Source organism: Achroia grisella, unplaced genomic scaffold (genome assembly GCF_030625045.1).
Source record: "Achroia grisella isolate CSIRO2021 unplaced genomic scaffold, CSIRO_AGI_Agris_v1 utg900, whole genome shotgun sequence".
NCBI classification, from domain to species: Eukaryota; Metazoa; Arthropoda; class Insecta; order Lepidoptera; family Pyralidae; genus Achroia; species Achroia grisella.
In genome coordinates this window covers 197,641-220,192 of record NW_026713059.1, presented here as the reverse complement: position 1 = coordinate 220,192, position 22,552 = coordinate 197,641, and the positions used below count along the sequence as shown (strand labels likewise).

The 22,552-nt window shown below is 32.4% G+C and overlaps 1 protein-coding gene across 1 annotated transcript; it reads right to left on the bottom strand.

Moving 5' to 3' along the window:
- Nucleotides 1–707: 707 nt before the first annotated feature.
- Nucleotides 708–22,218, bottom strand: LOC131853177 (periodic tryptophan protein 2 homolog). Its single transcript, XM_059204004.1, has 17 exons — nucleotides 22,090–22,218; nucleotides 21,208–21,320; nucleotides 20,275–20,369; nucleotides 19,452–19,580; nucleotides 18,853–19,292; nucleotides 17,789–17,963; nucleotides 16,684–16,851; nucleotides 15,923–16,175; nucleotides 15,217–15,364; nucleotides 14,441–14,632; nucleotides 13,733–13,878; nucleotides 13,014–13,161; nucleotides 11,527–11,670; nucleotides 10,365–10,474; nucleotides 7,556–7,704; nucleotides 6,517–6,721; nucleotides 708–851 (listed from the first exon to the last, which is right to left on the bottom strand). Exons 1-17 carry the CDS (start codon nucleotides 22,105–22,107, stop codon nucleotides 719–721), a joined length of 2,766 nt encoding a protein of 921 aa, XP_059059987.1. The 5' UTR covers nucleotides 22,108–22,218; the 3' UTR covers nucleotides 708–718.
- Between the last annotated feature and the right edge of the window lie 334 nt (nucleotides 22,219–22,552).

The following is a 22,552-nucleotide window of genomic DNA, read 5'->3' as shown; positions in this document are numbered from 1 at the left end:
ATTATTATTATTATATCACTCTGGAGCATATTTATGTTCAAACTTGTTGCAGAAATAAATAAATATTCATTCATTCATGCACCACATAATGTAATAATAATAATAATCTCAAGACACTTCACTCAGCGCGATCTAGACCCAAGTTTAGCTAGCTAAAGCTTGTGTTATGGGTAACTAGATAACTAATACAAATACATAGATTTTTTTTCGTCAATACATACATATTATACATAGAAAACACCCAGACCGATACAAACAATCATACTCATGAATACAAATGTTTGTGCCGTGCGAGGAATCGAACCCGCGACCATCGGACGTTAAGCGGTGTGCTAGACCGCTAGACCACCGAGGTCGTCATATGTAATGTATAATAACATATAATTGTAATGTACATTCCAAAAAGTGCGAGATTTTTCAAATGTGTATTTTTTCTCTTTACAATCTTAATATATTATACACATATTAACGGACCCAGCAGTCCGGATAAACAGTGTAAACCACCCAAGAAACATTCTAATATACATACAAAATTTCATCCAAATCGGTCCAATCGCTTTTTAGGAATTAGATGACAAACAAACGCACAGAATATATCTTATGCAACAGAATAACATTGCGTATATTTTATATTGAAACTTAACGCGGGTGAAACCGCGGGGCTCAGCTAGTTAAGACATAAAATAAAAAAATACCATAGATACAGTATTATAATTGTTTAATCACTATCTGAGTAGGTTCCCCTGCCGCTGGAGTCATTGTCGCTCATTTCCATCGCCTCCGCTTCATGTTTGGGTCTCATCTCTCCAACTGTCTTTATACACCGAATTGTGTATTTGTTGAAATCACATCTGCAAAACACAATATGTTAAAGATAAGAAATAATCTTTACACTTCGCAATACAGATTCAGCCAAGAATGGATAAGAAACTTTTCATAATTTTGTTTAAAGTAAAAACAAATTATTAAATGTGGCTATACTAACATTAAAAAAATGAATGAATATTTCACTTCACATTTAACAAAATATATATATTTATTTATATAGATTAACATTTACATTTGTATATAGATTTACATTTACATATTTACTACAATACAATTTTTTATATATTTCTATTATCTGTAGTAGGTCAGGCCTGTATCTTTGGGGGCTGGGAGCGCGGATACCAAAAATATGCAGTATATGTACACTTCAGTTCACTATATTACATATATTTTATACTAGTTTTTTCCCGCGGTTTCGCTCGCTCGCCGTCCTTAGAGGTGGAATTTATCAAAATCCTTTCTTAGGGGATGCTTACGTCATAGTAGATTTTCATGCAAAGTCTCAGCCCGATCGATTTAAAATTGACAAAGTTTCATACAAACTTTCATCCCCTAATTTATCCCCTTGGAGGTAGAATTAATCAAAATCCTTTCTTAGCGGATGCCTACGTCATAACATCTATCTGCATGCCAAATTTCAGCTCGATCCGTCCAGTGGTTTGGGCTGTGCGTTGATAGATCACTATGTCAGTCACCTTTGAGTTATATATAGATAGATAACAACACATACTTTTTTAAAATTGAATAGAAATATTCAATCATGCATTCAATTTTTTTATAGATTTTATAGATTAATTATAAATTGATATGATATATGTGTATTGATATATGGATATGTGTATATTTGTATATCATATCAAATATATTTAAACATCTAGTGTCAAGCTAATCAGAGCTTGTGTTATGAGTACTAGACAACTTATAGAATACTTAAATACATTACACAAGTTTTTTTTGTAAATACATACATAATAAACATAGAAAACAACACCAATACAAACAATCGTACTCATGTTTGTACCGTGCGAGGAATCGAACACGTGACCATCGGAAGTAAAGCGGCGTGCTAAACCGTTAGATCAGGCCGTCAATAATAAAATATATGGAAACTCCTCTTACATTTAACAGCGTAAGGCCTTGTTTCAAGTTACTTCACTCATGTACTTAAAACTTAATATTGTAAACGTGTCTGAGTACGAAATGTCGTACTAAAAAACTGAATTTTTCTTTCCAGCTCGCTACAATATGTTTTATAAGATCATATAAAGGAATGATACCATAAAGTCATAATAGCTACTACAGACACAGAAATGTGAAGATTATAAAAACGTTGACGTTTATTTCTTTTTTTTATGTAAATGGCAAACAATCTAATGGCCCAGCTGATCAGTTACGAGTATGTATGAACAGTGGGCTAATTATGTAACTTCGTTCGCAACGTTTTTCGTATGTAACGTAGTGAAAATGACGTCATCTGTCAATAATGCGATCATATAGACGCCATTTGACGCTGTCAACTAGCATTGCAACGTAAACGCAACTTTACATATCGATAAAAATTATTTCTATCGAATGTCGATTTAGTAACCTCGTTGCAACGTCACGTAATCGCTATTTTGCCGAAATGACAGCGTGGAATTGAAACGGTTTTTACATTATGAGAAACAATTTAGAAGGTGTTTCTTTTGGTTACAATCTTTAAAATATCAGCATTAGCAGCATTATTTATCTTGTTTTGGTAATTTTCAGTATTACATATATTTTTATTATATTAAATATTACGTAGAAAGTCGTGAAAAGGTTTTAAATTTATTAAAATGGGAAAATTGTCACGACTCACAACACGACATCAGTGTTGCCAATTCGATATTTTATTTTCGTCCCAAATCACATAGAATGTTGTATTAACTAGAGTAAATGTTTAATATAAAATTAGGGTTGATTATGATATTAATATAATTAAAAAACTATTTCAATGAATACGGTGCTCTGTGAACGGAATACGTTTATGATGCTCTGTGATTTGTTTAAAGTAAATAAATTTATTTGTTTAAAGTTTTTACAATTATGTACAAATTTAAAAAGATGTGCCCATATCATTTTAAATTTATATGGATACCTACGTACTTACCTAGGTATCTATAGCACAAAAGAAAATTTAATTTGTAGGTTAGATTAATATTATTAATGATTATAAATAGTTTGTATAAAATATGCTTTTATATTCAAAATTATTAACCTTATTTTTTCATTAGAATAGAATAGACTTTCTTTATTTTATTTTATTAAATGTCTATTAATAAAATTAAAATAAAAGAACAAGTGAACGCTGCAGTATATTTTGTAATTTTTGAACGCAATAAAAATTGTTTCAAATCAACCAACTAGTGTAACAACCCAATAAATTAAAATGTATCCCTCTAAAGGTATAAGCTATCTAATGTACTGACTTTTTAAATTGGTCGGATTAACAATATTCCGCTGCAACTTCAGAGTAGTGTTTTATCGATAGAAATGATTTATGTTGCGGTCATTCGACCTTACTTGATCGCATTTTTTAAATTGAAATGATTTCATATTGCATCACAACTTCAACAGAAACAATTTCATATCGTGTTACATAATTAGCCCACAGGTCTATGGACATCACGTTATTATGTGACGGCCCTGATTAGACATTCCAAAAGCCTAAAGTGTTACGAACTACATTTCGCATACCGTTTAAAAATTCTGAAATTGTTACGGTATTTTACTATTATGTCATTTTTTTTAATAGATGATAATGGAAAGGTTCTCTCTCCTGCACTAACTGTTTACGCAGGCGGGGCACCAGTGGAGGATGATAAGATATTAATTTATTAATTGTGTACACTTTTCAATGATTATAGATAAAATGTTTTTACAGTAATCCCTGCACTAAACTCAAGGCTTGTGTCGCAGGAATCAGAAATATTTAAGTACACAAACTTCAACTTAATACAGGCCAGTTCGGCTAGGTACAAACCTAGCCAATACCTTTACACAAAGTAATGAGAATTTACAATGTCCTATTACAAAAATCACTCATCAGTTGACATATGTAGTGATAGTTATTGGAAATTCCATAAATATCTCAATAGTTCCAGTCAAATCAGTACTGTAAACTATTTTTATATATTTTTAACAATAAATTTGTGACGTCATATGTTTTATTAATTGTAAGCAGAAATTTTTGATATAAATATCGTAGTTGCCTATAATTAAGGCGCTTAGTATTTCATATATTGTTAAGTAGTTGTATTGGCGTAAACCTTGTTGGTGATGTAAGAAATCTAAATATATATATATATAACTCAAAGGTGACTGACATAGTGATCTACCAACGCAGAGCCCAAACCACTGGACGGGTCGGGCTGAAATTTTGCAGGTAGATGTTATGACGTAGATCCGCTAAGAAAGGATTTTGATTAATTCTACCCCCAAGGGGATAAAAAAGGGGATGAAAGTACTGTAAAGCCGCAAAAACTATACCTAATAATAATACTTCTTAAAGCGAGCGAAGCCGCGGGCAAAATCTAATTAAAAATAATTTTCATAAAAGAACAATAAAAAGAATAGAAACTTAAAGGTCAGGTTTTTATTGTTCTATTATGAAAATTATTTTCCGATGTAATATATGTATATATTTTTAATTGACAAAATACTAATGAATCTGTAGTAATTAATGAAATAAATTTGTAGTAGTAATTCACTAGTAATTTGTCAACATATAGTACATAAGAAAATAATTTTCATAGTAGAATAATTAAAAAAATAGATGAACTTGAAGTCAGGTCTAATAGTGCATCGTGATAAATTAAATTAAGTAAGTAATTTATCATGATAGTTTCCAGGTAGACATATTACGCCGACCCCAAATAAATGGGATAAGGAAGAAGCAAATGATGAGTTTCCAGTGGGACCCGAGTGGAGGTCACCCTGACCCAGTACATTGATGAATGAGATGACAATGTTCTAATAATAACTATCGATAGACTTCTGACTACTGATATATACCGAAATTGTAGTGTATACAGGAACCTCGGCTACTCTTGGCCTTATTACTATTATCAGCACAGATACCGTTTTATCAATGGTCCGCGGTACAATCAATCATGATAACAACTCAGGTACGCTATACTGAATTTTGCGAGACGATAACTCGTTTTGTAATAATTTTAGTATTAAATAACTACATGATGTCATTTGAATGTCTTTGCTAAATTGTATCCAATAGAACATAAAACCAGAGAGTTTTCTCTGGTATCTAATCTTAGTACAGATTTCAATGCAATCCATTTTTGTACGGTTCTTTTCAAACGTAATCAAGATTAAATCGTGTAAATTGATAACAGTCTTATAGTTTTAACTTATTATGATATATACAACAATATCTGAATACATAAACACCTCATACATTGAATTATCCTGAGATTAATAATAATACATGTCGTTTAACTAAAGTTAGTAATTCGTTTTATGGTAATTGCGTAAGGTTTTACAACAAAATTCCAGAGTCTGTTATAAATCTTCCTGAAAAAAGATTTAAATGACACTTACTTTGCAAAAAAGCTTATAAAATTGAAGAATTCGTTAACGATAATAATGTTTTCATAGAAAAATTTTAAATCCATAGCGCTGACTACATTATCTGATTATACTATGAGTGCGTAGCTATTTCTATGTTGATTATCGCATGCCTCTTACTTGTTATACTGTAATTATTTATATAAAAAAATCTATTAAAAAGAGCAACACACAAGTTTCTTGCTCATTCTTCTTGTGATGAATCTGCATTCCGAATGAGTGGTAGAATCAAAACATGCCTACTCAAAAGTGCTTGTAATGAGTTTATTTGATTAAAGATTATTTCTATTTCTATTCTATATCTCAGAACAATTCACACAGCGGCATCTAGTCCCAAGCTAATCAGAGCTTGTGTTATGGGTACTAGACAACTGATAGAATACTTAAATACATTAATTACACATGTTTCTTAAATACGTAGAAAACACCCAGACCAATAGAAAGAACTACATACATTCATGAATACAAATATATAACAATATTGCATGTCTTTGTTTTCCTACACGTATGTATGGCTGATATAGTTAACACGTTATCCTATAACATTTTTTAAGTTTACTGTAAGAAATCTCTTTATAGAGATAAGCTCACCTTTGTATGCTACTATACATTTATCATAATACTTATTGTTTACGTAAAACAATTATCATAAAACAATTTAAGATCTCTATGATGTAATGATAGCGGCTTAATAAAAAAATATTATTATTATTTGTAATTTGCTGTTCCTGTGTGTGAAATGAAGATTAAGGTAATTATTTTAAGGAAGATGTTACATATGGATGTGGATCGTTCAGCCTCTGCCCTTAGCAGAGGAAGGCCGAAAAAGAGGATGGACTGTGTGGAAGATGATACGGTAATAAAGGGAGTAAATAACGAGATGACTGCGAACAGGGATGAATGCAATAGAAATGTTACTCCAACCCCAAATAAATGGGATCATTAAGAAGCAGATGGCTAAAGAATTTAAAACAGTGGTTCGGGATTAGCACCAGATTCCTGTTCAGAACAGCGGTGGACAAAATTAATATCGTCAGGATAGGATATGGTGACCAGTAAAAAAAATTATAAAGGCCAACTTACATTTTGCTCAACTGCGAGTACTTAACGGTGAGTACTTTCTCCAACGCGAGCAGTACATTTGGTGGTATCTTCCTCTTCCCTGACAACGCTGCCTTCACCCACAATAGAAAGTGCTCGAGATGGCGACTGTCTTCTAGAAGTCGCGCTATTGACTCTAGAAGACGACTATTGTAGTCCTCTTCTAAACTCGTTACCGTAAGTTCAACTGAAATGATATTTTTATTATGACTCTGGACTATAGTTATAAACCCGTTAGCTACCGTTATTTAACCTGTATGGTTAGCTAATGACAAAATGCGGTTATTAACGGTTAAGTTATCCGAATGCGACAAAGAAAAAGAGTAAAAATCTGTCTTTTTATTAGACCTTCCTGTGATCTACTTTCCGAATAAGCGGTAGAATAAAATAATAAAATAAAATCTATTCAAAACTGAGTCTTATTTATTTTTTTAATAAAAATAGGTTAAATGAACCTATTACTATACAATGACTCGCCAAACTGCACACCTATTTGTTGGAAAGATATTTTAGTTTTTTTAATACTAATACTTACCTAGATACATCTATATACGTAAATACATTAACTTAACGTATTTACGTATATAGATGTATATGTATACGTTAACTTAAGTTGAATAAATATTAATTATATATATCTGAATAATATTATAAACGCGAAAGTTTGTGAGTATGGATGGATGTTTGTTCCTCTTTTACGCAAAAACTACTGAAGGGATTCTGATAAAACTTTACATTATTATAGTTTCGACATTAGAATAACAAATAGGCTATAATTTAAAAAGATACGTAAATTGGGCGAAATATAATGCAAAATGTCAAGTAAGTGAGATTCAGACAAAGTTCTGAGGTCAGCTAGAACTAAATAGAAGGAAAGCTATATTAGCTAATGCATCAGAATAACACATAGGCTATACATTAAAAAGATATCATGTAATTTTGGCGAAAAATAATTATATATGTCAAGTAAGTATGTGATGCAGATGATGTCAGCTAGCTTATAATATTATAAGAAACTTACTATCAGAAGGTGGTATGGATTCAATGCACTCCTGTATAATAGTGAGTTCGTTCAGTTGTATTGCGCCGAGTAGTGCGTTCCCCCAGGCTTTCTCTCGCAGATGCTGCTTCACCATTTGAGGAGTAGAACCTGACTCCAACCGATAGGGCCTGTTAATTATTAATTCATTGTTAGAAATAGAAAAAAGTAATGCAAATGGGTTATAGTCCGTAGTTTAATTTGCTTAAATATGTACTAAAATAAATAATAAATTTTTACCAATATTTTTCATTGTTATTTAGATTAATTTGGATTGTTAGTTATGTGGTCTGATGACAAGTGTGCAATATTTCATGCTTGTCGAGTAAATACCGCGCAATTTTCGTAAAAAGGGTAAACAATTTTTGCTTATGGTATGAATATATAAATTATAAATAGGACAGTGAGTCTAGTAGTAAACTCTTACGGCCTTATTACAAAAGATAAACCTGGTTTAGCACTAGTAATAAACCATTCACCAATGTATTCCTTATTACAAAATGAAGTTTATCTCTAAACCGTGATTCGTCTATGGTCTAAAGTTAGACCTGCGATGCCCCTAGTTTAACAGTGGTCTAAATGCAAAAAATCAAACTATTTTAAAAATTGTATTTTAATTTGTTGTTTTTCGAAAAATATTTTAACTAAATTAAAAATATATTAACTAAAAATATTTAAAGCTAATTTTACGATAATAAAAATATATAAAAGACGTTATTTGTTAATTTTTCACTCATTTGACTTTGAAATAGTCACCATTCGCATCGATCCAATAAAAATATCCCGCCGTTCCTTTTCTCCGTATAGATAGATAGATAGATAGATAAGTTCTTTATTCAACCATTACAAACACATAGCATACATGAGATACATTTTATAAATAGAAATAAAGTTTACAGATTAAATAATACAGAAATATAATATTACAAAATAAAATAAAAATGGAGGTGGCTTTATGTGTCGCAATGATGAAGAGGCAACCAACTCAGCATGAAGCTACAGATAAGTCTGCAGCGCTGATATTCTGTTGGCTCCTATAATTAAATACATACATATATACGTGAATGTTTATATATTACACTTCGAGCTCTTAAAAAATTATACTATTACAAAACATTATACAATATACAAATAGATTAAAAATGAAGTGGTGTGTTATGTATACATATATTGTTAACCTATAGATACATACTACGTACATAAATAATAGTTGTTGCATATACAAGGTCGCTGGCTAAACGCGCCGTGAGTCAGACATTATTGTTCCTGACCATGCTTACCGACTTCGGTCGTTGAAAAAAAGACTCCTCAGATAAAGGACCTCCTATTTAAAGTCAGTTGTTCAGACAATAAGTGTTTTTTTAAAAGGTTTTTAAAATTCACTTTAGTTTTTATATTACGAATAGGAGGAGGTAAGTTATTCCAACACTTGGAGGCCATATATCTGAAACTGCCTCTGAAGGCAGTAGTCCGATGTGCTGGAGTCACTAGTCGATACAACGAAGCCCTGGTTTTAAAAGCATGCTGATTGCCAGACCACACAAGTTTTCTATAAAGGTAATCAGGCATTTTGGATTCAATGACATCAAACAACAAAGTCGCAAAATAAAGGTTGTAACGTGAAGACATATTTAGTAGTTTAGCATTATTGAGATAAGGAGAGACATGACTACGCGGTGGTATACGGAAGCAAAAACAGGCGCATGCATTTTGTACACGTTGGATAAGCCGCCGTGATCTAGCTAGTGTACATGAACCGAAAACAGCTAAACCGTAACTCAGCTTGGACAATATCAGAGAATCGCACAGTCGAACACGTAGATCAGTTGAAAGATAATTTCGAATTTTGTATAATATCTTTAGTCTGTAGAAGCAATTCCCCACACAATCTAGGACATGGTTTTCGAATTTAAGACCAGAGTCCATTAGTAGACCCAGATTGCGCGTTTCAGTTACTTGCAACAGAGGTGTACCTTCTACTGTTATAACTGGTGTTTGATTTTTAATTTTTTGTACCTGCAATTTAGAACCCAATATCATGAATTTCGACTTAGCCGGATTCAAAACAAGAGAATTTTTATTACACCAGTTCGATATACGGAAAAGTGTTGAGTTCAATATTCTAACCGCCATGTTTGTATCTTGAGGATTTATAGACATGTAAACTTGTAAGTCATCCGCATATTGGTGATATAAACATCCTTCACAGTATCTAGCAATGTCAGCACTATACAGAATGAATAAGAGGGGACCCAGAATTGATCCCTGCGGGACTCCTCGCGTCAATAGTCTAGGTTTGGAATATAGTAGAGTGCCGTTGTTCTGTGTTACAATGTATAGGACAAGAAATGTATAGGACTCCTACTTGTAATTTAAAACTGATTTTCAGCCTAATAGTACATTAACAAATATTATATATTAATGAAATAGTTATAATGAATAGAATAGATATAAATAGATAAATAGAAATAAATTTATTTTTAGTTTATACATTTTTATTTGAAGTAATATTATTTTTGATCTTTTCATATTTCTGGTAAAACGGAACGTAATTGTACGCTAACAGACATGAGTGACTGATTTCTGTATGGAATACATAATGAACGATTTAACTGTAGTACTAAGTAGTCCTCTGTTAGATCTGGATTCGTAATAATGTTAGGTTTATTCCAAGTATTAACTTTAGGAATGGTTTAAACCACGACCATTTAGACCACGTTTCGTCCGAGTTTTAACAGATTTTTTGTAATAAAATCGTTAAAGTCTAAATGTATCTAACATTTGAACTCACCTAAATGTACCGTCGATGCCAGCATTTTGGCTGTAGAGCAGGAGACCTTCGGTGGTTGCGACGGCGAAACTCTCGCCGGTCGGGGAGAAACGAATGCAGTACACTCTTACCTGAACAGACAGACATGTATAGTCCACATTTATATATGTGTAATTGTTACGTACGAATACAATAAACGCCTTATCATGTAGTTCGTCTTATCTACACAGAAGTTTTTTGCTCTGTGGTTTAAATAGTCTATACAATGATTGTTTCATAATTTAAGAGCTACGCTTTGGTCGGTGAAGCTCTAGCCACTTTCCACGATCTTCCATCATGCTCTTTAAATATTGATACGAGACAACTCCCATTTTGTAATAGTCCAATAGTCTATATTATAAAGTATTTGTTATTAAGAATATATATGTGTAGTAAGATACAAATAAAAAATCTTATCTGTATATCTATCTACACTCTATTATTATCTACTCTACTGTTATAATTTTATTGTTGTATGTATATTAGCTACTCGCACTGGGGTACATGTAATATATATATAAATTTTCCTCTTGAAACACTATCTATTTCTAAATACTGCATTAAAATCTGTTGCGCAAGTTAAAAGATGTAAGCGAACAAACAGCCTAGGCGACTTCATTTTATACTGTGTAAAGATATTGGTAAACAGAATTGACAGAACTATACTAGGACTACAGAGATTTGAATGATTGTCAAGATGTGTACAAGTGTTCTTGTACAATTTCGTTTAATTATTCAGGCGGATTTAGAACAGAATCTGGCAGTTTGTTGTAAAACCTTATGCAATTACTAACTTTAAACGGCATTTAGATAAAACTAGTTTGTTATTAGTATTAGTATCTATGTATATAAATGAAATTGAAGTGTCTGTTTGTAATATTAAAATAACCATTTTTTACTACATGCATATGAATATAAATACGGTACATACACCACAATAACATTTTTTAGAATTTTTGTCTGCCTGTCTGTCTGTTTGTTCCGGCTAATCTCTGAAATGGCTAGACCGATTTTGACGGGACTTTCTTTGGCAGGTAGCTGATGTAATAAGGAGCAACTTAGGCTACCTTTATTTTAGAAAAATAAAGTTAAATTCTACGCGGGCGAAGTCGCGGGTTCAGCTAGTTTTATATACAACACTTACCTCCGGCTTTACACTCCTGTCAGCCATATCGCCGTCCTTGACGCCGGGGAGACGAATGGCAACCTGCCCACCTTCCAGCTCTGTCCTCTCCTCAATCAGAGCCATATTACCGAACTCTGTCATTAGGCGCCGGTTTACGAAATCCTGCAATCAAATTTATTATATACATGACTTGATCTAATTGTATCTCCCTTCTCTTTCAGCATATCTGACTAATGTCAATTGTATATTAGTCTAATTGTATATTATGTATTTATTTAATACTAGTGGTGCCCCATTGGTTGAAAATCGACTATAATCAATTTAAATTACGATTATGTTTGTGATTCTATAAGTCTATAGACAAATAATATTAAAGACAAGCAATATTAATAAAAAAATTGATTTTAGGTATTTATTATGATCTAATTTTATATTATGTATTTATTTAATCTAGTGGACCATAATTCATTTAAATTATGTTTGACATTCAGAAAAGAGTATAGACAAACAATATTATCTATTCTCAATTTGTAGTCTTCAACAATGAGCAAAAGAGTGTACGTGTTTTGTCAAAAACATGGTAGTATGTATAGTTTTTTTATTTATTTCAGGTATTTTTATGATCTAATTGTATATTATGTATTTATTTAAACTAGTGGTGGTACATTGGTCTAAAATCGACTATCATCAATTTAAATTATGATTATGTTTGAGATTCAGTAAACCTATAGACAAATTATATTAAAAACATACAATATTAATCTCAATTTGACTACACATCTTAATAATAGACTTAAGAGTCTGTGTGTCAAATACATGGTAAGGTGTATAATGTTATTTTTATTGATCTAATATAATTTCTATGTATAATTAAAAAAAAACAAATTTACTCAACTCGAGTTTCTTAACTTAAAGTAACCCTTTCTCTCCGGGCCATTTAAATGCAATGCTAGATTTAAGTGCCAAATTTAATGAAAAAATGAAATTCTTTAAATAATTGTTTTATCACTAAATTAAATTAATAGATTAATAAGTAAATAGAAAAATCTTTATTAAAATTATGTTTTTATGTACAACTAGATTTTGTAAATTTACTTACTGTGTTTCATTAACAATTTCCTAATGATACCTTCCTCTAACCTATCATTTAAGTGATTTTTTTTAATATTATAAATTATGTATGTTACATAGGGGGCGTATGCATTTTAGAAATGCTAAAAATGTTAGGAAACACTGATTTTAAAACGAATATCGCAATCTTGCCCATGAACAAATTACACAAAATATATACTTCTTAATCGTTCCCTCACTGCTGAGGATCGCGACTCTACATTATCTTGTCGACCAGCTGTCGCCATCGGTTGCGCTCAGGCGCCTGGTGTAGTGCAGCGCTGACAGTATGTATACAAAATGTATACATGGCGAACTTAATGCCTGATGACATTCTCTACCAGTCAACCGTCGCGCTGATCTGATAATAAACCAGTTAAGTGAAATAAACTCACGTTGACTCCATCCAACGATCTATTCTGCGTGATGACGAATTGTTTGATCAGTATCGCTTCCCTCACACTGTACAAGCATATGTTCTTAGAGTTACCCCCGCCGAGCAGACATCTGCCGTCCGCTGAGTAGCATATAGTTGTAAATGCTCTGTAGATAAATATTAATTGTAGTCATATAAATAATTATTTACAATTGGAGGGAAGGGAATTTGTCACGATGGGCTAAATGACCTGACCTCATGTTCATCTAATCATCCTCCACTGGTCCCCGCTAGCGTAAATCGTTAGTGCAGGCTGGTACACAGTTCCATTATCATCGATGAAAAAAATACAAAAAAAATACGATTTCTTGCACATATGGAATAGAATAGAAAAATAGTTAATAAAAAACCCAGGACAATTAACACAGCGGCATCAAATCCCTACTTGACAGCCTCGTGGCGGTGGTGGCGGTATAGCAGGTCGCCGTTTTTCTGATGGTCCAGGATCGATACCTAGCACGGTGCAAAAATTTGTATCCATGAGTATGATTGTTTGTATCAGTCTAGGGTTTTTTATTATGTATATATTTACAAAAAAATATCTAAATTTTTATATCAGTCGTCTGGTACCGTCTGGAACCGTCTGGTTCTGCTTACCGTGGGACTAGATGGCGCTGTGGTAATATATAATGTGGTAATATCCAGGTTTTAAAAAAATGTCATAAACTGTAAACTCACTTGGATTTGAGATTAGTAGCAGCGGTAATAAGATCGGTATCACTTCGTCCCGCACCGAGGTCGTTACGACCTTCTATACTACCCGTCTGCTCGCTCGACGTTGTGTTGAAGAAGGTAATGTTACCGTCCAATGTTGAGACTGCAATCTGAAAAAATTTAATACACTTTTAATTAAAAGGAGAAACAGAGTAAGTAACACACAGATGTGTTACTTACTCTGTACTATGTATACCTCTATGTTACTATTTTCACCCTTCTATCTTGATTATAGAAAAGTTAGGGTTAAAAAATACGTACAACCCTAACTTTTCTATAACAAAAAAATAAAAGAATGTTAGGGGTGGACAATCTTATAACTTAGGGGTATGAAATATAGATAGTAGCGGATTCTCAGACCTACTGAATATGCATATAAAATTTCATAAAAATCGGTCGGAAGAGTATGGTAACTAACATTGTGACAAGAGAATTTTATATATAAGAAGACACAATAAGTTTACCTGGATATCATTGAAATTACAGAAAATTTATTTAAAAAATACTATTCAATAGTTGCTTATTTTGATTACATAATAAAATACATCAAATCAATACAAAGGGATATAAAGATCTATGTTCAAAGAATGAAAACAGAACCATCGCACGAAAAGACAGTGTTTTAAACTACTACACAACTGAGGTTTTTCTGCAAATATTTAATTTACATACCTCTTCTCCATCAGGCCTGAAGACGACCTGCAGCGCATCCGATGAGAGCTGTATGGTCTCACATTCAGAGCTGGTCTCGATGCAATCCCACAGTCGGACTGTCTTGTCCCAGCTGGCGGACGCAAGGCGGGAACTTGTCAGCGTGGGGCTGAATGATAAACTGGATACTGGCGCTTCATGACCTCCTAGTACCTGTACACGATATATGGCAAGGCGATTTATTTATTTATTTGGAATGCAAGTTACGTAGATTAATAAATACAGGACAATATTGTTGTATAAATAATATTAAGTTGCTGAAGCAATATAAATAAAATTACATTGTTAGAAATACATTTCCTTCTGGAATCCATCATGATAAATTCTTGGTGAATTTGTTATGATATTATAACTGACCTGACCTTATACTCATCTTATAGTCCTCCACTGATGCTTCTTTTTATGAAAATTACGCGGACGTAGGATTGTGAAATTTTCTACACTTATAATATACAGAAGGAGTAAGAATGGTTGTATTTTTTTAAATTTAAGTATAAAAAATACATTAAATCAATAAAGAAATCACTACCATGTATTTGAAAAGATAAAAGAGTATACATGCATGTGCATATATACTCTTTTATCTTTTATTTATTATTAAAGTCTGTGGTTTAATTTAAAATAGACTAATATTGTTCGTTTTTAATATTATTTGTCTATAATTTTACTGCATGTTAAATTAATTATGATCGAATTTCAACCATTCAACGACCACTAGTTATAATAAAGGGACTAACATCGAGAAGCTTTCCAAACTTAATGGACCAGAGGCAGATATCGAAGACATCCTGGCCCGCTGCAGCGCACAGCTCGCTGCTGGCGTCCAGCGCTGCACAGCTGAACTGCACCAGGGTGGTAGAAGTCAGGGTCCGGAAGTTGCGGTACCTAATAATATATATATATCTTATACACTGATATGATTAGACTTTGTAAAAATATAATTAGAAATAATATTTATTGAAATAAACTTAATGTAAGCACATATTACTAATCATATTTTTATTACTCTACCACTTATTCGGAACGCAAACTCTGCATGAGAAGAACGAGCAAGAAATATGCGTTTAAATTAAGGTTATACAGGAGTACGTTTTTAAAAAAAATTATAAACTGCCAAATAGCAAAATTGACATAAATAAATGAAAAGTTACTTGAGTAACAAAATAAATCAGTTATAGTTATCAGAGCAGATCAGTATGACGTGTGAGACAGACATCACTACACTCAGTCATATTTTAGGGACCCCGATGACCCGTCCCACTACGCTTCCACAACAAAATGTTACACACGTTACTTATACCTCTCCAGAACAATTGTAGACTGAATTGAAATGGCATGTATACTCAAGAGGACAGTTTTTTATGCAATATTAAATTTTCCCTGTATAGACCGTTGTTTTAGTTTATATCAAAATGCGTATATTTATTTTAAAAAAACACTTACCTAGTTAAATCGTAGCATCTGACTGTACCATCAAGTGATGATGACACAAAGAACTTCTTATTTGCACTAAACACTATACTGGTCACCGATGACTTATGCTCGCTGAATGTAACGAAGCAGAATCCTGTGCTTGTATTCCACACCTTGACTTTCCCGTCGTACCCTCCCGTTACTATGTAGAGGCCGTCGGGTGAGTAAGAGAAACAGGTCATGTCTAGAGAGTGGCCCTGTTGTTTCATTACATATTGTTCACCTGCCAGGAAAATTAGACATTAAAACTAACATAAAAATTAGAAATTAAAATTAGACTAAAAATTGCCGTGGCAACGTGCACGGCAATTTTTAGAAATATGGCCTTATTTCAAAATGACTATTTTATTTAATCGCATTAGCTATATATTAAAAGGTAAAGCAAAAATTTTTTAATGTAAATTGTGCAGATGTAGAAGTTCGAAAACTTATAGTTTATGTAGAAAAGGAGTGCAGAATTCTAATATTCCTTTTATAAAATAAGATTATGAAAGATATGAACAACTTAGTTATATACAATAAATAGTCGTTTACTCTTAATAACTATTCTAATACTGTTGGCCGCAGCTAGGCTTTACAGCTTCACCGGTGAGGGGGCGAATGCAGATGGCACTCCAAAACCAAGGAAGGACTTGTGGAGTGGCTGAAGGTCAACTCTTGCCTGCAAGATACCTTACTCTGAGGGCACCCCACTAAGAGTTGGTACCTCGGCCCGTCTGAATTTCACTTACTCTGCCACTCCCATACGAGCAGTTGACCAATATGCGGACATCCAAATGCTATCCAATCTCCAGGCGGTGATATTGCTATACTGCTGATCCTGTGTTCCGATATACTGAGCGTGTGAATAAGGTTCACATCTGGCATCTCGTGGAGAAAGAATATACCGCTGGAGAAACCTAAAAAATAGCATAAAATAAAATAAAACTTAATAAACTTCTCTCCTCTACCCAAAGGTTGTCTGGAAGAGATTGCTACGCGACAAGACCGCCTTTTGTGCCTTATTAGTTATTAAGTACTTATGTTCTTTGTAATATACTTCTAGTGCAATAAAGAGTAAATAAATAAATAAATAAAAATAAACTGCTAATTTATATTCAATATATGGGATAATTAGTAATTTCTTGAATATTGAACATTTGTAATATTGAAATAACCGTTTTTTACTACATGCATATGAATATACGATACATACACCAAAACAACATTTTTTTTAATTGTTGTCTGTCTGTCTGTTTGTTCCAGCTAATCTCTGAAATGGTTGGGCCGATTTCGACGGGATATTTTTGGCAGGTAATTAAGTAATAAATAGTAACTTACTTTTATTTTAGAAATATTATTTTATTTTAGAAAAATAAAGTATAATTCCACGCGGAGGAAGTCGCGGGTACAGCTAGTTTGTTATATTATTCATTGTACATTTAGATTTAAAACAGTACTTAGCCGAGTATTAGATACACTACCACGTTTATTGGTAAAGTCTGTGGTCAAATTGAGGATAGATTTATTTATATAAACAAAAACCCTGTATAATTAACATCACTATCTAGTCCCACGTTAACCAGAGCTTGTGTTATGGATACTAGACAACTAATAAGAGAAAAAATTCTGCCTGTCTGTCGGCTGGACTGATTTTGACGGGACTCTCACTCTGGTACTCACACTTTCACGTCTCTACTAAGTTAATGTCATAAGGAGTAACTTAGGCTACTTTTAATTATAAAAAAGTGAAATTCCATGCAGACGAAGTTCCGGCTAACAACTAGGTACAAATAATAACCCTTATTTAGTTAACCCTTATGTTAAGGTCTAAAAACTATTATTAATAAAAATTACCTGTGATTAACAACTTAGTGCCCTTGTGGTACTGAGCTGCAGTCAATTTAATCTTATAGTCGGATCTCCTGAGCGCCTCGCCTATGTAATGTCTACCTAGTTTTTTATAATACAATCTGTTGCCGTCTTCTTTATCATTGCTATTTATTTCTGCATCCTGTTCATTGTCACTCTCCTGAAATTTAATTATAATAATACAACATATAAAAGCTTGTACTATAGGTACCACAAAACTGATTTTTTTAACTGATTTTTACGGTGCACCCTCCTGGTTTACGGTTTACGCTGGCGGGGCACTAGCAGTTTCTACTATCATCCACTAGATTCTCCAACAAAAGATCGGGACACACAGTAATTACTATATCCTTACACTAATTGACTATTGATGCTGGACGCCCATGATAATTTTAATTTTATCTTTATATACAAAAATTATGTATCACGTTGTTTCTTTCAATTATGTATCAAATTATATTACATAATTATGTATCAAATTACCAAATGACGACCTCGGTGGTCTAGCGGTCTAGCATACCGCTTTACGACCGATGGTCGCGGGTTCGATTCCTCGCACGACACAAACATTTGTATTCATGAGTATGATTGTTTGTATAGGTCTGGGTATTTTCTATATATAATATGTATGTATTTACGAAAAAAAAAATTATCTATGTATTTGTATCAGTTGTCTAGTACCCACACAAGCTTTAGCTAGCTTAACTTGGATCTAGATGGCGCTGTGTGAATTGTCCTGAGATTATTATTATTATTATTAAATTGTTTCAGTAGTTGTCCGCAATGGACTCCTAGTCCATCGCGGACAACTGCTGAAACAATTGCAAACTTGATTTGCACAATATGTGCAATTTGATCCAACTTGAAAGATAGGATAGCTTACATCTCAATTTATAATCGCAATATTATTTTATTCAAGAACTTTAGCCATAGCAACGCGTAGCTTGGTCTGCTAATTTACTATAAAATGATTCGCCTTAAGACCCTGTTATCAATATAAATAATGTATATTAAACGCTGAATTTTAAAAATATAAAATCTATACTTACATATTCCTTATCTTTTTCAACAACATTCTTTTCATCAATATCATCATCACTCTCTTGCTCCTTCTCTTTCTTCTGCAATTTTCTCCTCTTCCTATGAGATGTCTGTACCTCCGAGATTACCAGATCATCCGAATCAATACTCGCCTCCCACAAACAAATCTGACCATTCCTGCTCACTGTAATAAGGTCCAAACTCTTTTTCTCGAAGAAAACACCAACAACCTTATCAGTATGACCACCCAATGAATACATATAAAAATTCTCTAAATATTCAGGTGTGTATATTTTAGTTGTTGTATCTTTAGAACCGACAGCAAGGAGGTTGGAGCATGAGGACCAGTCGAGGCAAGTTACTTCATCGTGGGCCTTTTGGAAGACACGCTTTATGACGAAGGAACGGAACTCGCCTGTGAAACAGCTGGGAGCTGTCATTATGAACACTGGAATAGAAGAAAATAACATATATGTGTATACTGTTTTTAAGTGGCATATTTTGATACTCAATGCTGATATAATTTAATTCAGATTGGCCATTTAAAAAATAAATTAGACCATCATACAAGGTTTTTCCATTTATTTTATTAAATGGCAATACTAACCCGTCTGATCACAACAAGCAGCAAAATACTTTCCGTCCGGACTGAATTTAACAGCATTGACATGCTGTTTGAACTTGTACCTGTGTACTACTGCACTGGTTAGCATGCTGATCATTTGTGCTTCACCCTCTGCAAAAAAATATGTTCATTAATCTACTGCTGGATATTGTTTATTAAATACTAGCTTTTATCTGCAGCTTCGCTCACATTAAATCAAAAATATTTGTTTTTTTAAATATAAATTACCATATATTCACTCCCTCAATACTCAATACCTTCAAGAACATGTGTACAGAATTTAATAATGATCGGTTCAGTAGTTTTTGCGTAAAAGCGTAACGAACATCCCTACTTTCACATTTATAATATTAAGGATTAAGCTTTACTGTGGCATTCCCCACCATTCCTTTCACCATACCAATTTCCTAGTGATTTCTTTCTAAAACCTATCATTCAATTTTTTTATGTTAAAAATCAGTTATTTTAAAAGGCTAGCTAGCTTTCTAAATTTTGATGAGGAGGGGCATATAACATATATAATCTTAATAATATTACAAACGCGAAAGTTTGTAAGTATGGATGTATAATACTATTTCACACATAAATCACTGAATTTTTATGAAACTTTCCAGCCTTCAGAATAATATCAGAATAATATATAGGTGCTATATTTTTATTGAAATTGAAAGCAGGTGAAACCGTTTGTAGAAAGTTTGTAATATTAAAAATCAATCAGTTGTAGCCTTAACTTTAAAGCCTACCATATTCATAATTAAAAAAAAATGTTCATATATGTACATTTTTTATTGAACTAAATACTTACTCTCATTTACAGCTAAGAGCATAGACCCACTGGGTGACAGATCTATAGCTGTGTAGTTGAAGCGACCTTCCACAGACAGTGTGTTGCTTTTATTACTGGAAATTAATGTAATACCAAACTTTAATATACCACAGAGAAAGTATCATTATCACAATAAAAATGATCTTTATTCAAATAAATTTAACATAAGTACTTTTAAACAGTCATATAATATTTTTACTCTACTGCATATTTGGAAAGCAGACTACACAAGAGTTACTCTTGCAAGAAACTTGCTGCTGTTTTGTCTTTTACATAAAAGCTGTGTTGCATTACATGAGGTAACCAAAGTAAGAATCAAGCATTTTTATCCAGCCTTGACTGGATAAAAATGCTTGTAAATGTATATTTTTTAAACAAAATGTTAACAATAATAACCCTAGATGTTTCACACAGCGCCATCTAGTCCCATACTAAGCAAAGCTTATACAACATAAGTTTACAACTAGACAACTGATAGAAATGTTTAAATACATTTTTTTTTGTAAATATACAGACCACTAATAATAAATACATAATATAATAATAATAATAATCTCAGAACAATACACACAGCGCCATCCAGTCCCAACTTAGGCCAGCTAAAGCTTGTATTATGGGTACTAAATAACTGATGCAAATACATAGATACTTTTTTTGTAAATACATACATAATATATATATAAAATACCCGGACCAATACAAAACAACCATACTCATGAATACAAATGTTCTGACTGTTGAAGGCAGTGTGCTAAACTGCTAGATCACCTAGACCACTATAAACACTGGTAGTCATGTATGAAACTGACTACCAGTGCTTGCAGTTTTCATTCCTTGCACCATGCGAGGAATCAAACCTATAACTCTCGAAATTAATGCACTAATATTAAATACAATGATGGAGTCACTTACTGTTTGAGGTTGTATACGGTGATCCTGTTACCCACAGGACTAATGACACAGTTGCCATCTTGTGTAAATATTATATCTCCTTTCTTATATACAGTTCCCAGTAAATTGCTAAACTGTAACACAGAAGTACATCTTATTAATATTATAAATGCGAAAGTTTGTTTGTTTGTTGGGCGGATGTTTGTTACTCTTTCACGCAGAAACTACTGAATGAATTTTGTTGAAACTTTACAATGATACAGCTTATATCTCAGAATAACACACACTTCCCTGAAACTGTGGTCACAGCTAGTTAAGAAATAAATTTCAATTGAACAAAATAATATAAATATAACAAAAATATAAATTTTAACAACATTAAGTATATAAATTTCAATAAAATAAAATCACTATTCTTAAAACTATATTAATTTTAATAAAGAAAATAAATTTAATATTCGAATTCAATTGTGTACTGATACAAAAATCAATTGATATACAATATAGCTCAGTCGGAAATTTTTTAATTGTTATTATGATTTTTATTGTAGTTGTTATAATTATGTTAGATAGCATGTATAGTACGGAGTTCGAAGCATTTGCTACTCTTGGTAACAGGCTAGTCCATCACTGGATCTAAGTCAAACGTATACGCAAAATTTATTGACTACACCGCCAAATCTAACCAAATGTTAAAGATATATGAGCTGCGATTTAGTCTCATTTGTGTATTAAATATATAGTAGACCTATACATGACGACGAAATATACATGACCCTTCTCTTTTCTGCGTGAGTTAAAGCTCCAAGAATTAAAAGCAATAATTTTTATATTGTCGCAATAAGTATAAATAAAACCTAAAAGTGTAATTGTTGAAAATGAAAACCTAATAATTGAAATTACCTTATAATTGAACTTCATCTTGCAGGGCCGTTTTATCAATATTTAATAACAGACTAATAATAATGCCATTATTTTAAGAAAAACGAAGAATATATTAAAATAAATTCAAAATCACGATAAACATGTGCACATGACGTTTGAAATAGTTTTGATAAAGTTGTCAGTTGACTGTCAGAATGTATTTTTTTTGTTCTGTTTCTCCTTTAAAAGAAAGACAAAGGGAACTGTGCCCATACAGCTATATCAAATGCAAACTTGACAGGAAGTCATAATTTATTACTTTTTTTTTTTTTGTTTTATTACTGTTTTAGGATATGCCAACGTAAGAAACTATGATGTCTAATGACAACTTAAAAATATAATTTTAATTAATAAATATTATTTTATATTTAACTGCTCTTTAAAAAATATTTACTTTATTTGAAAAAACACCGAAAGTCACTTGGAGGAACAATTGATAGTT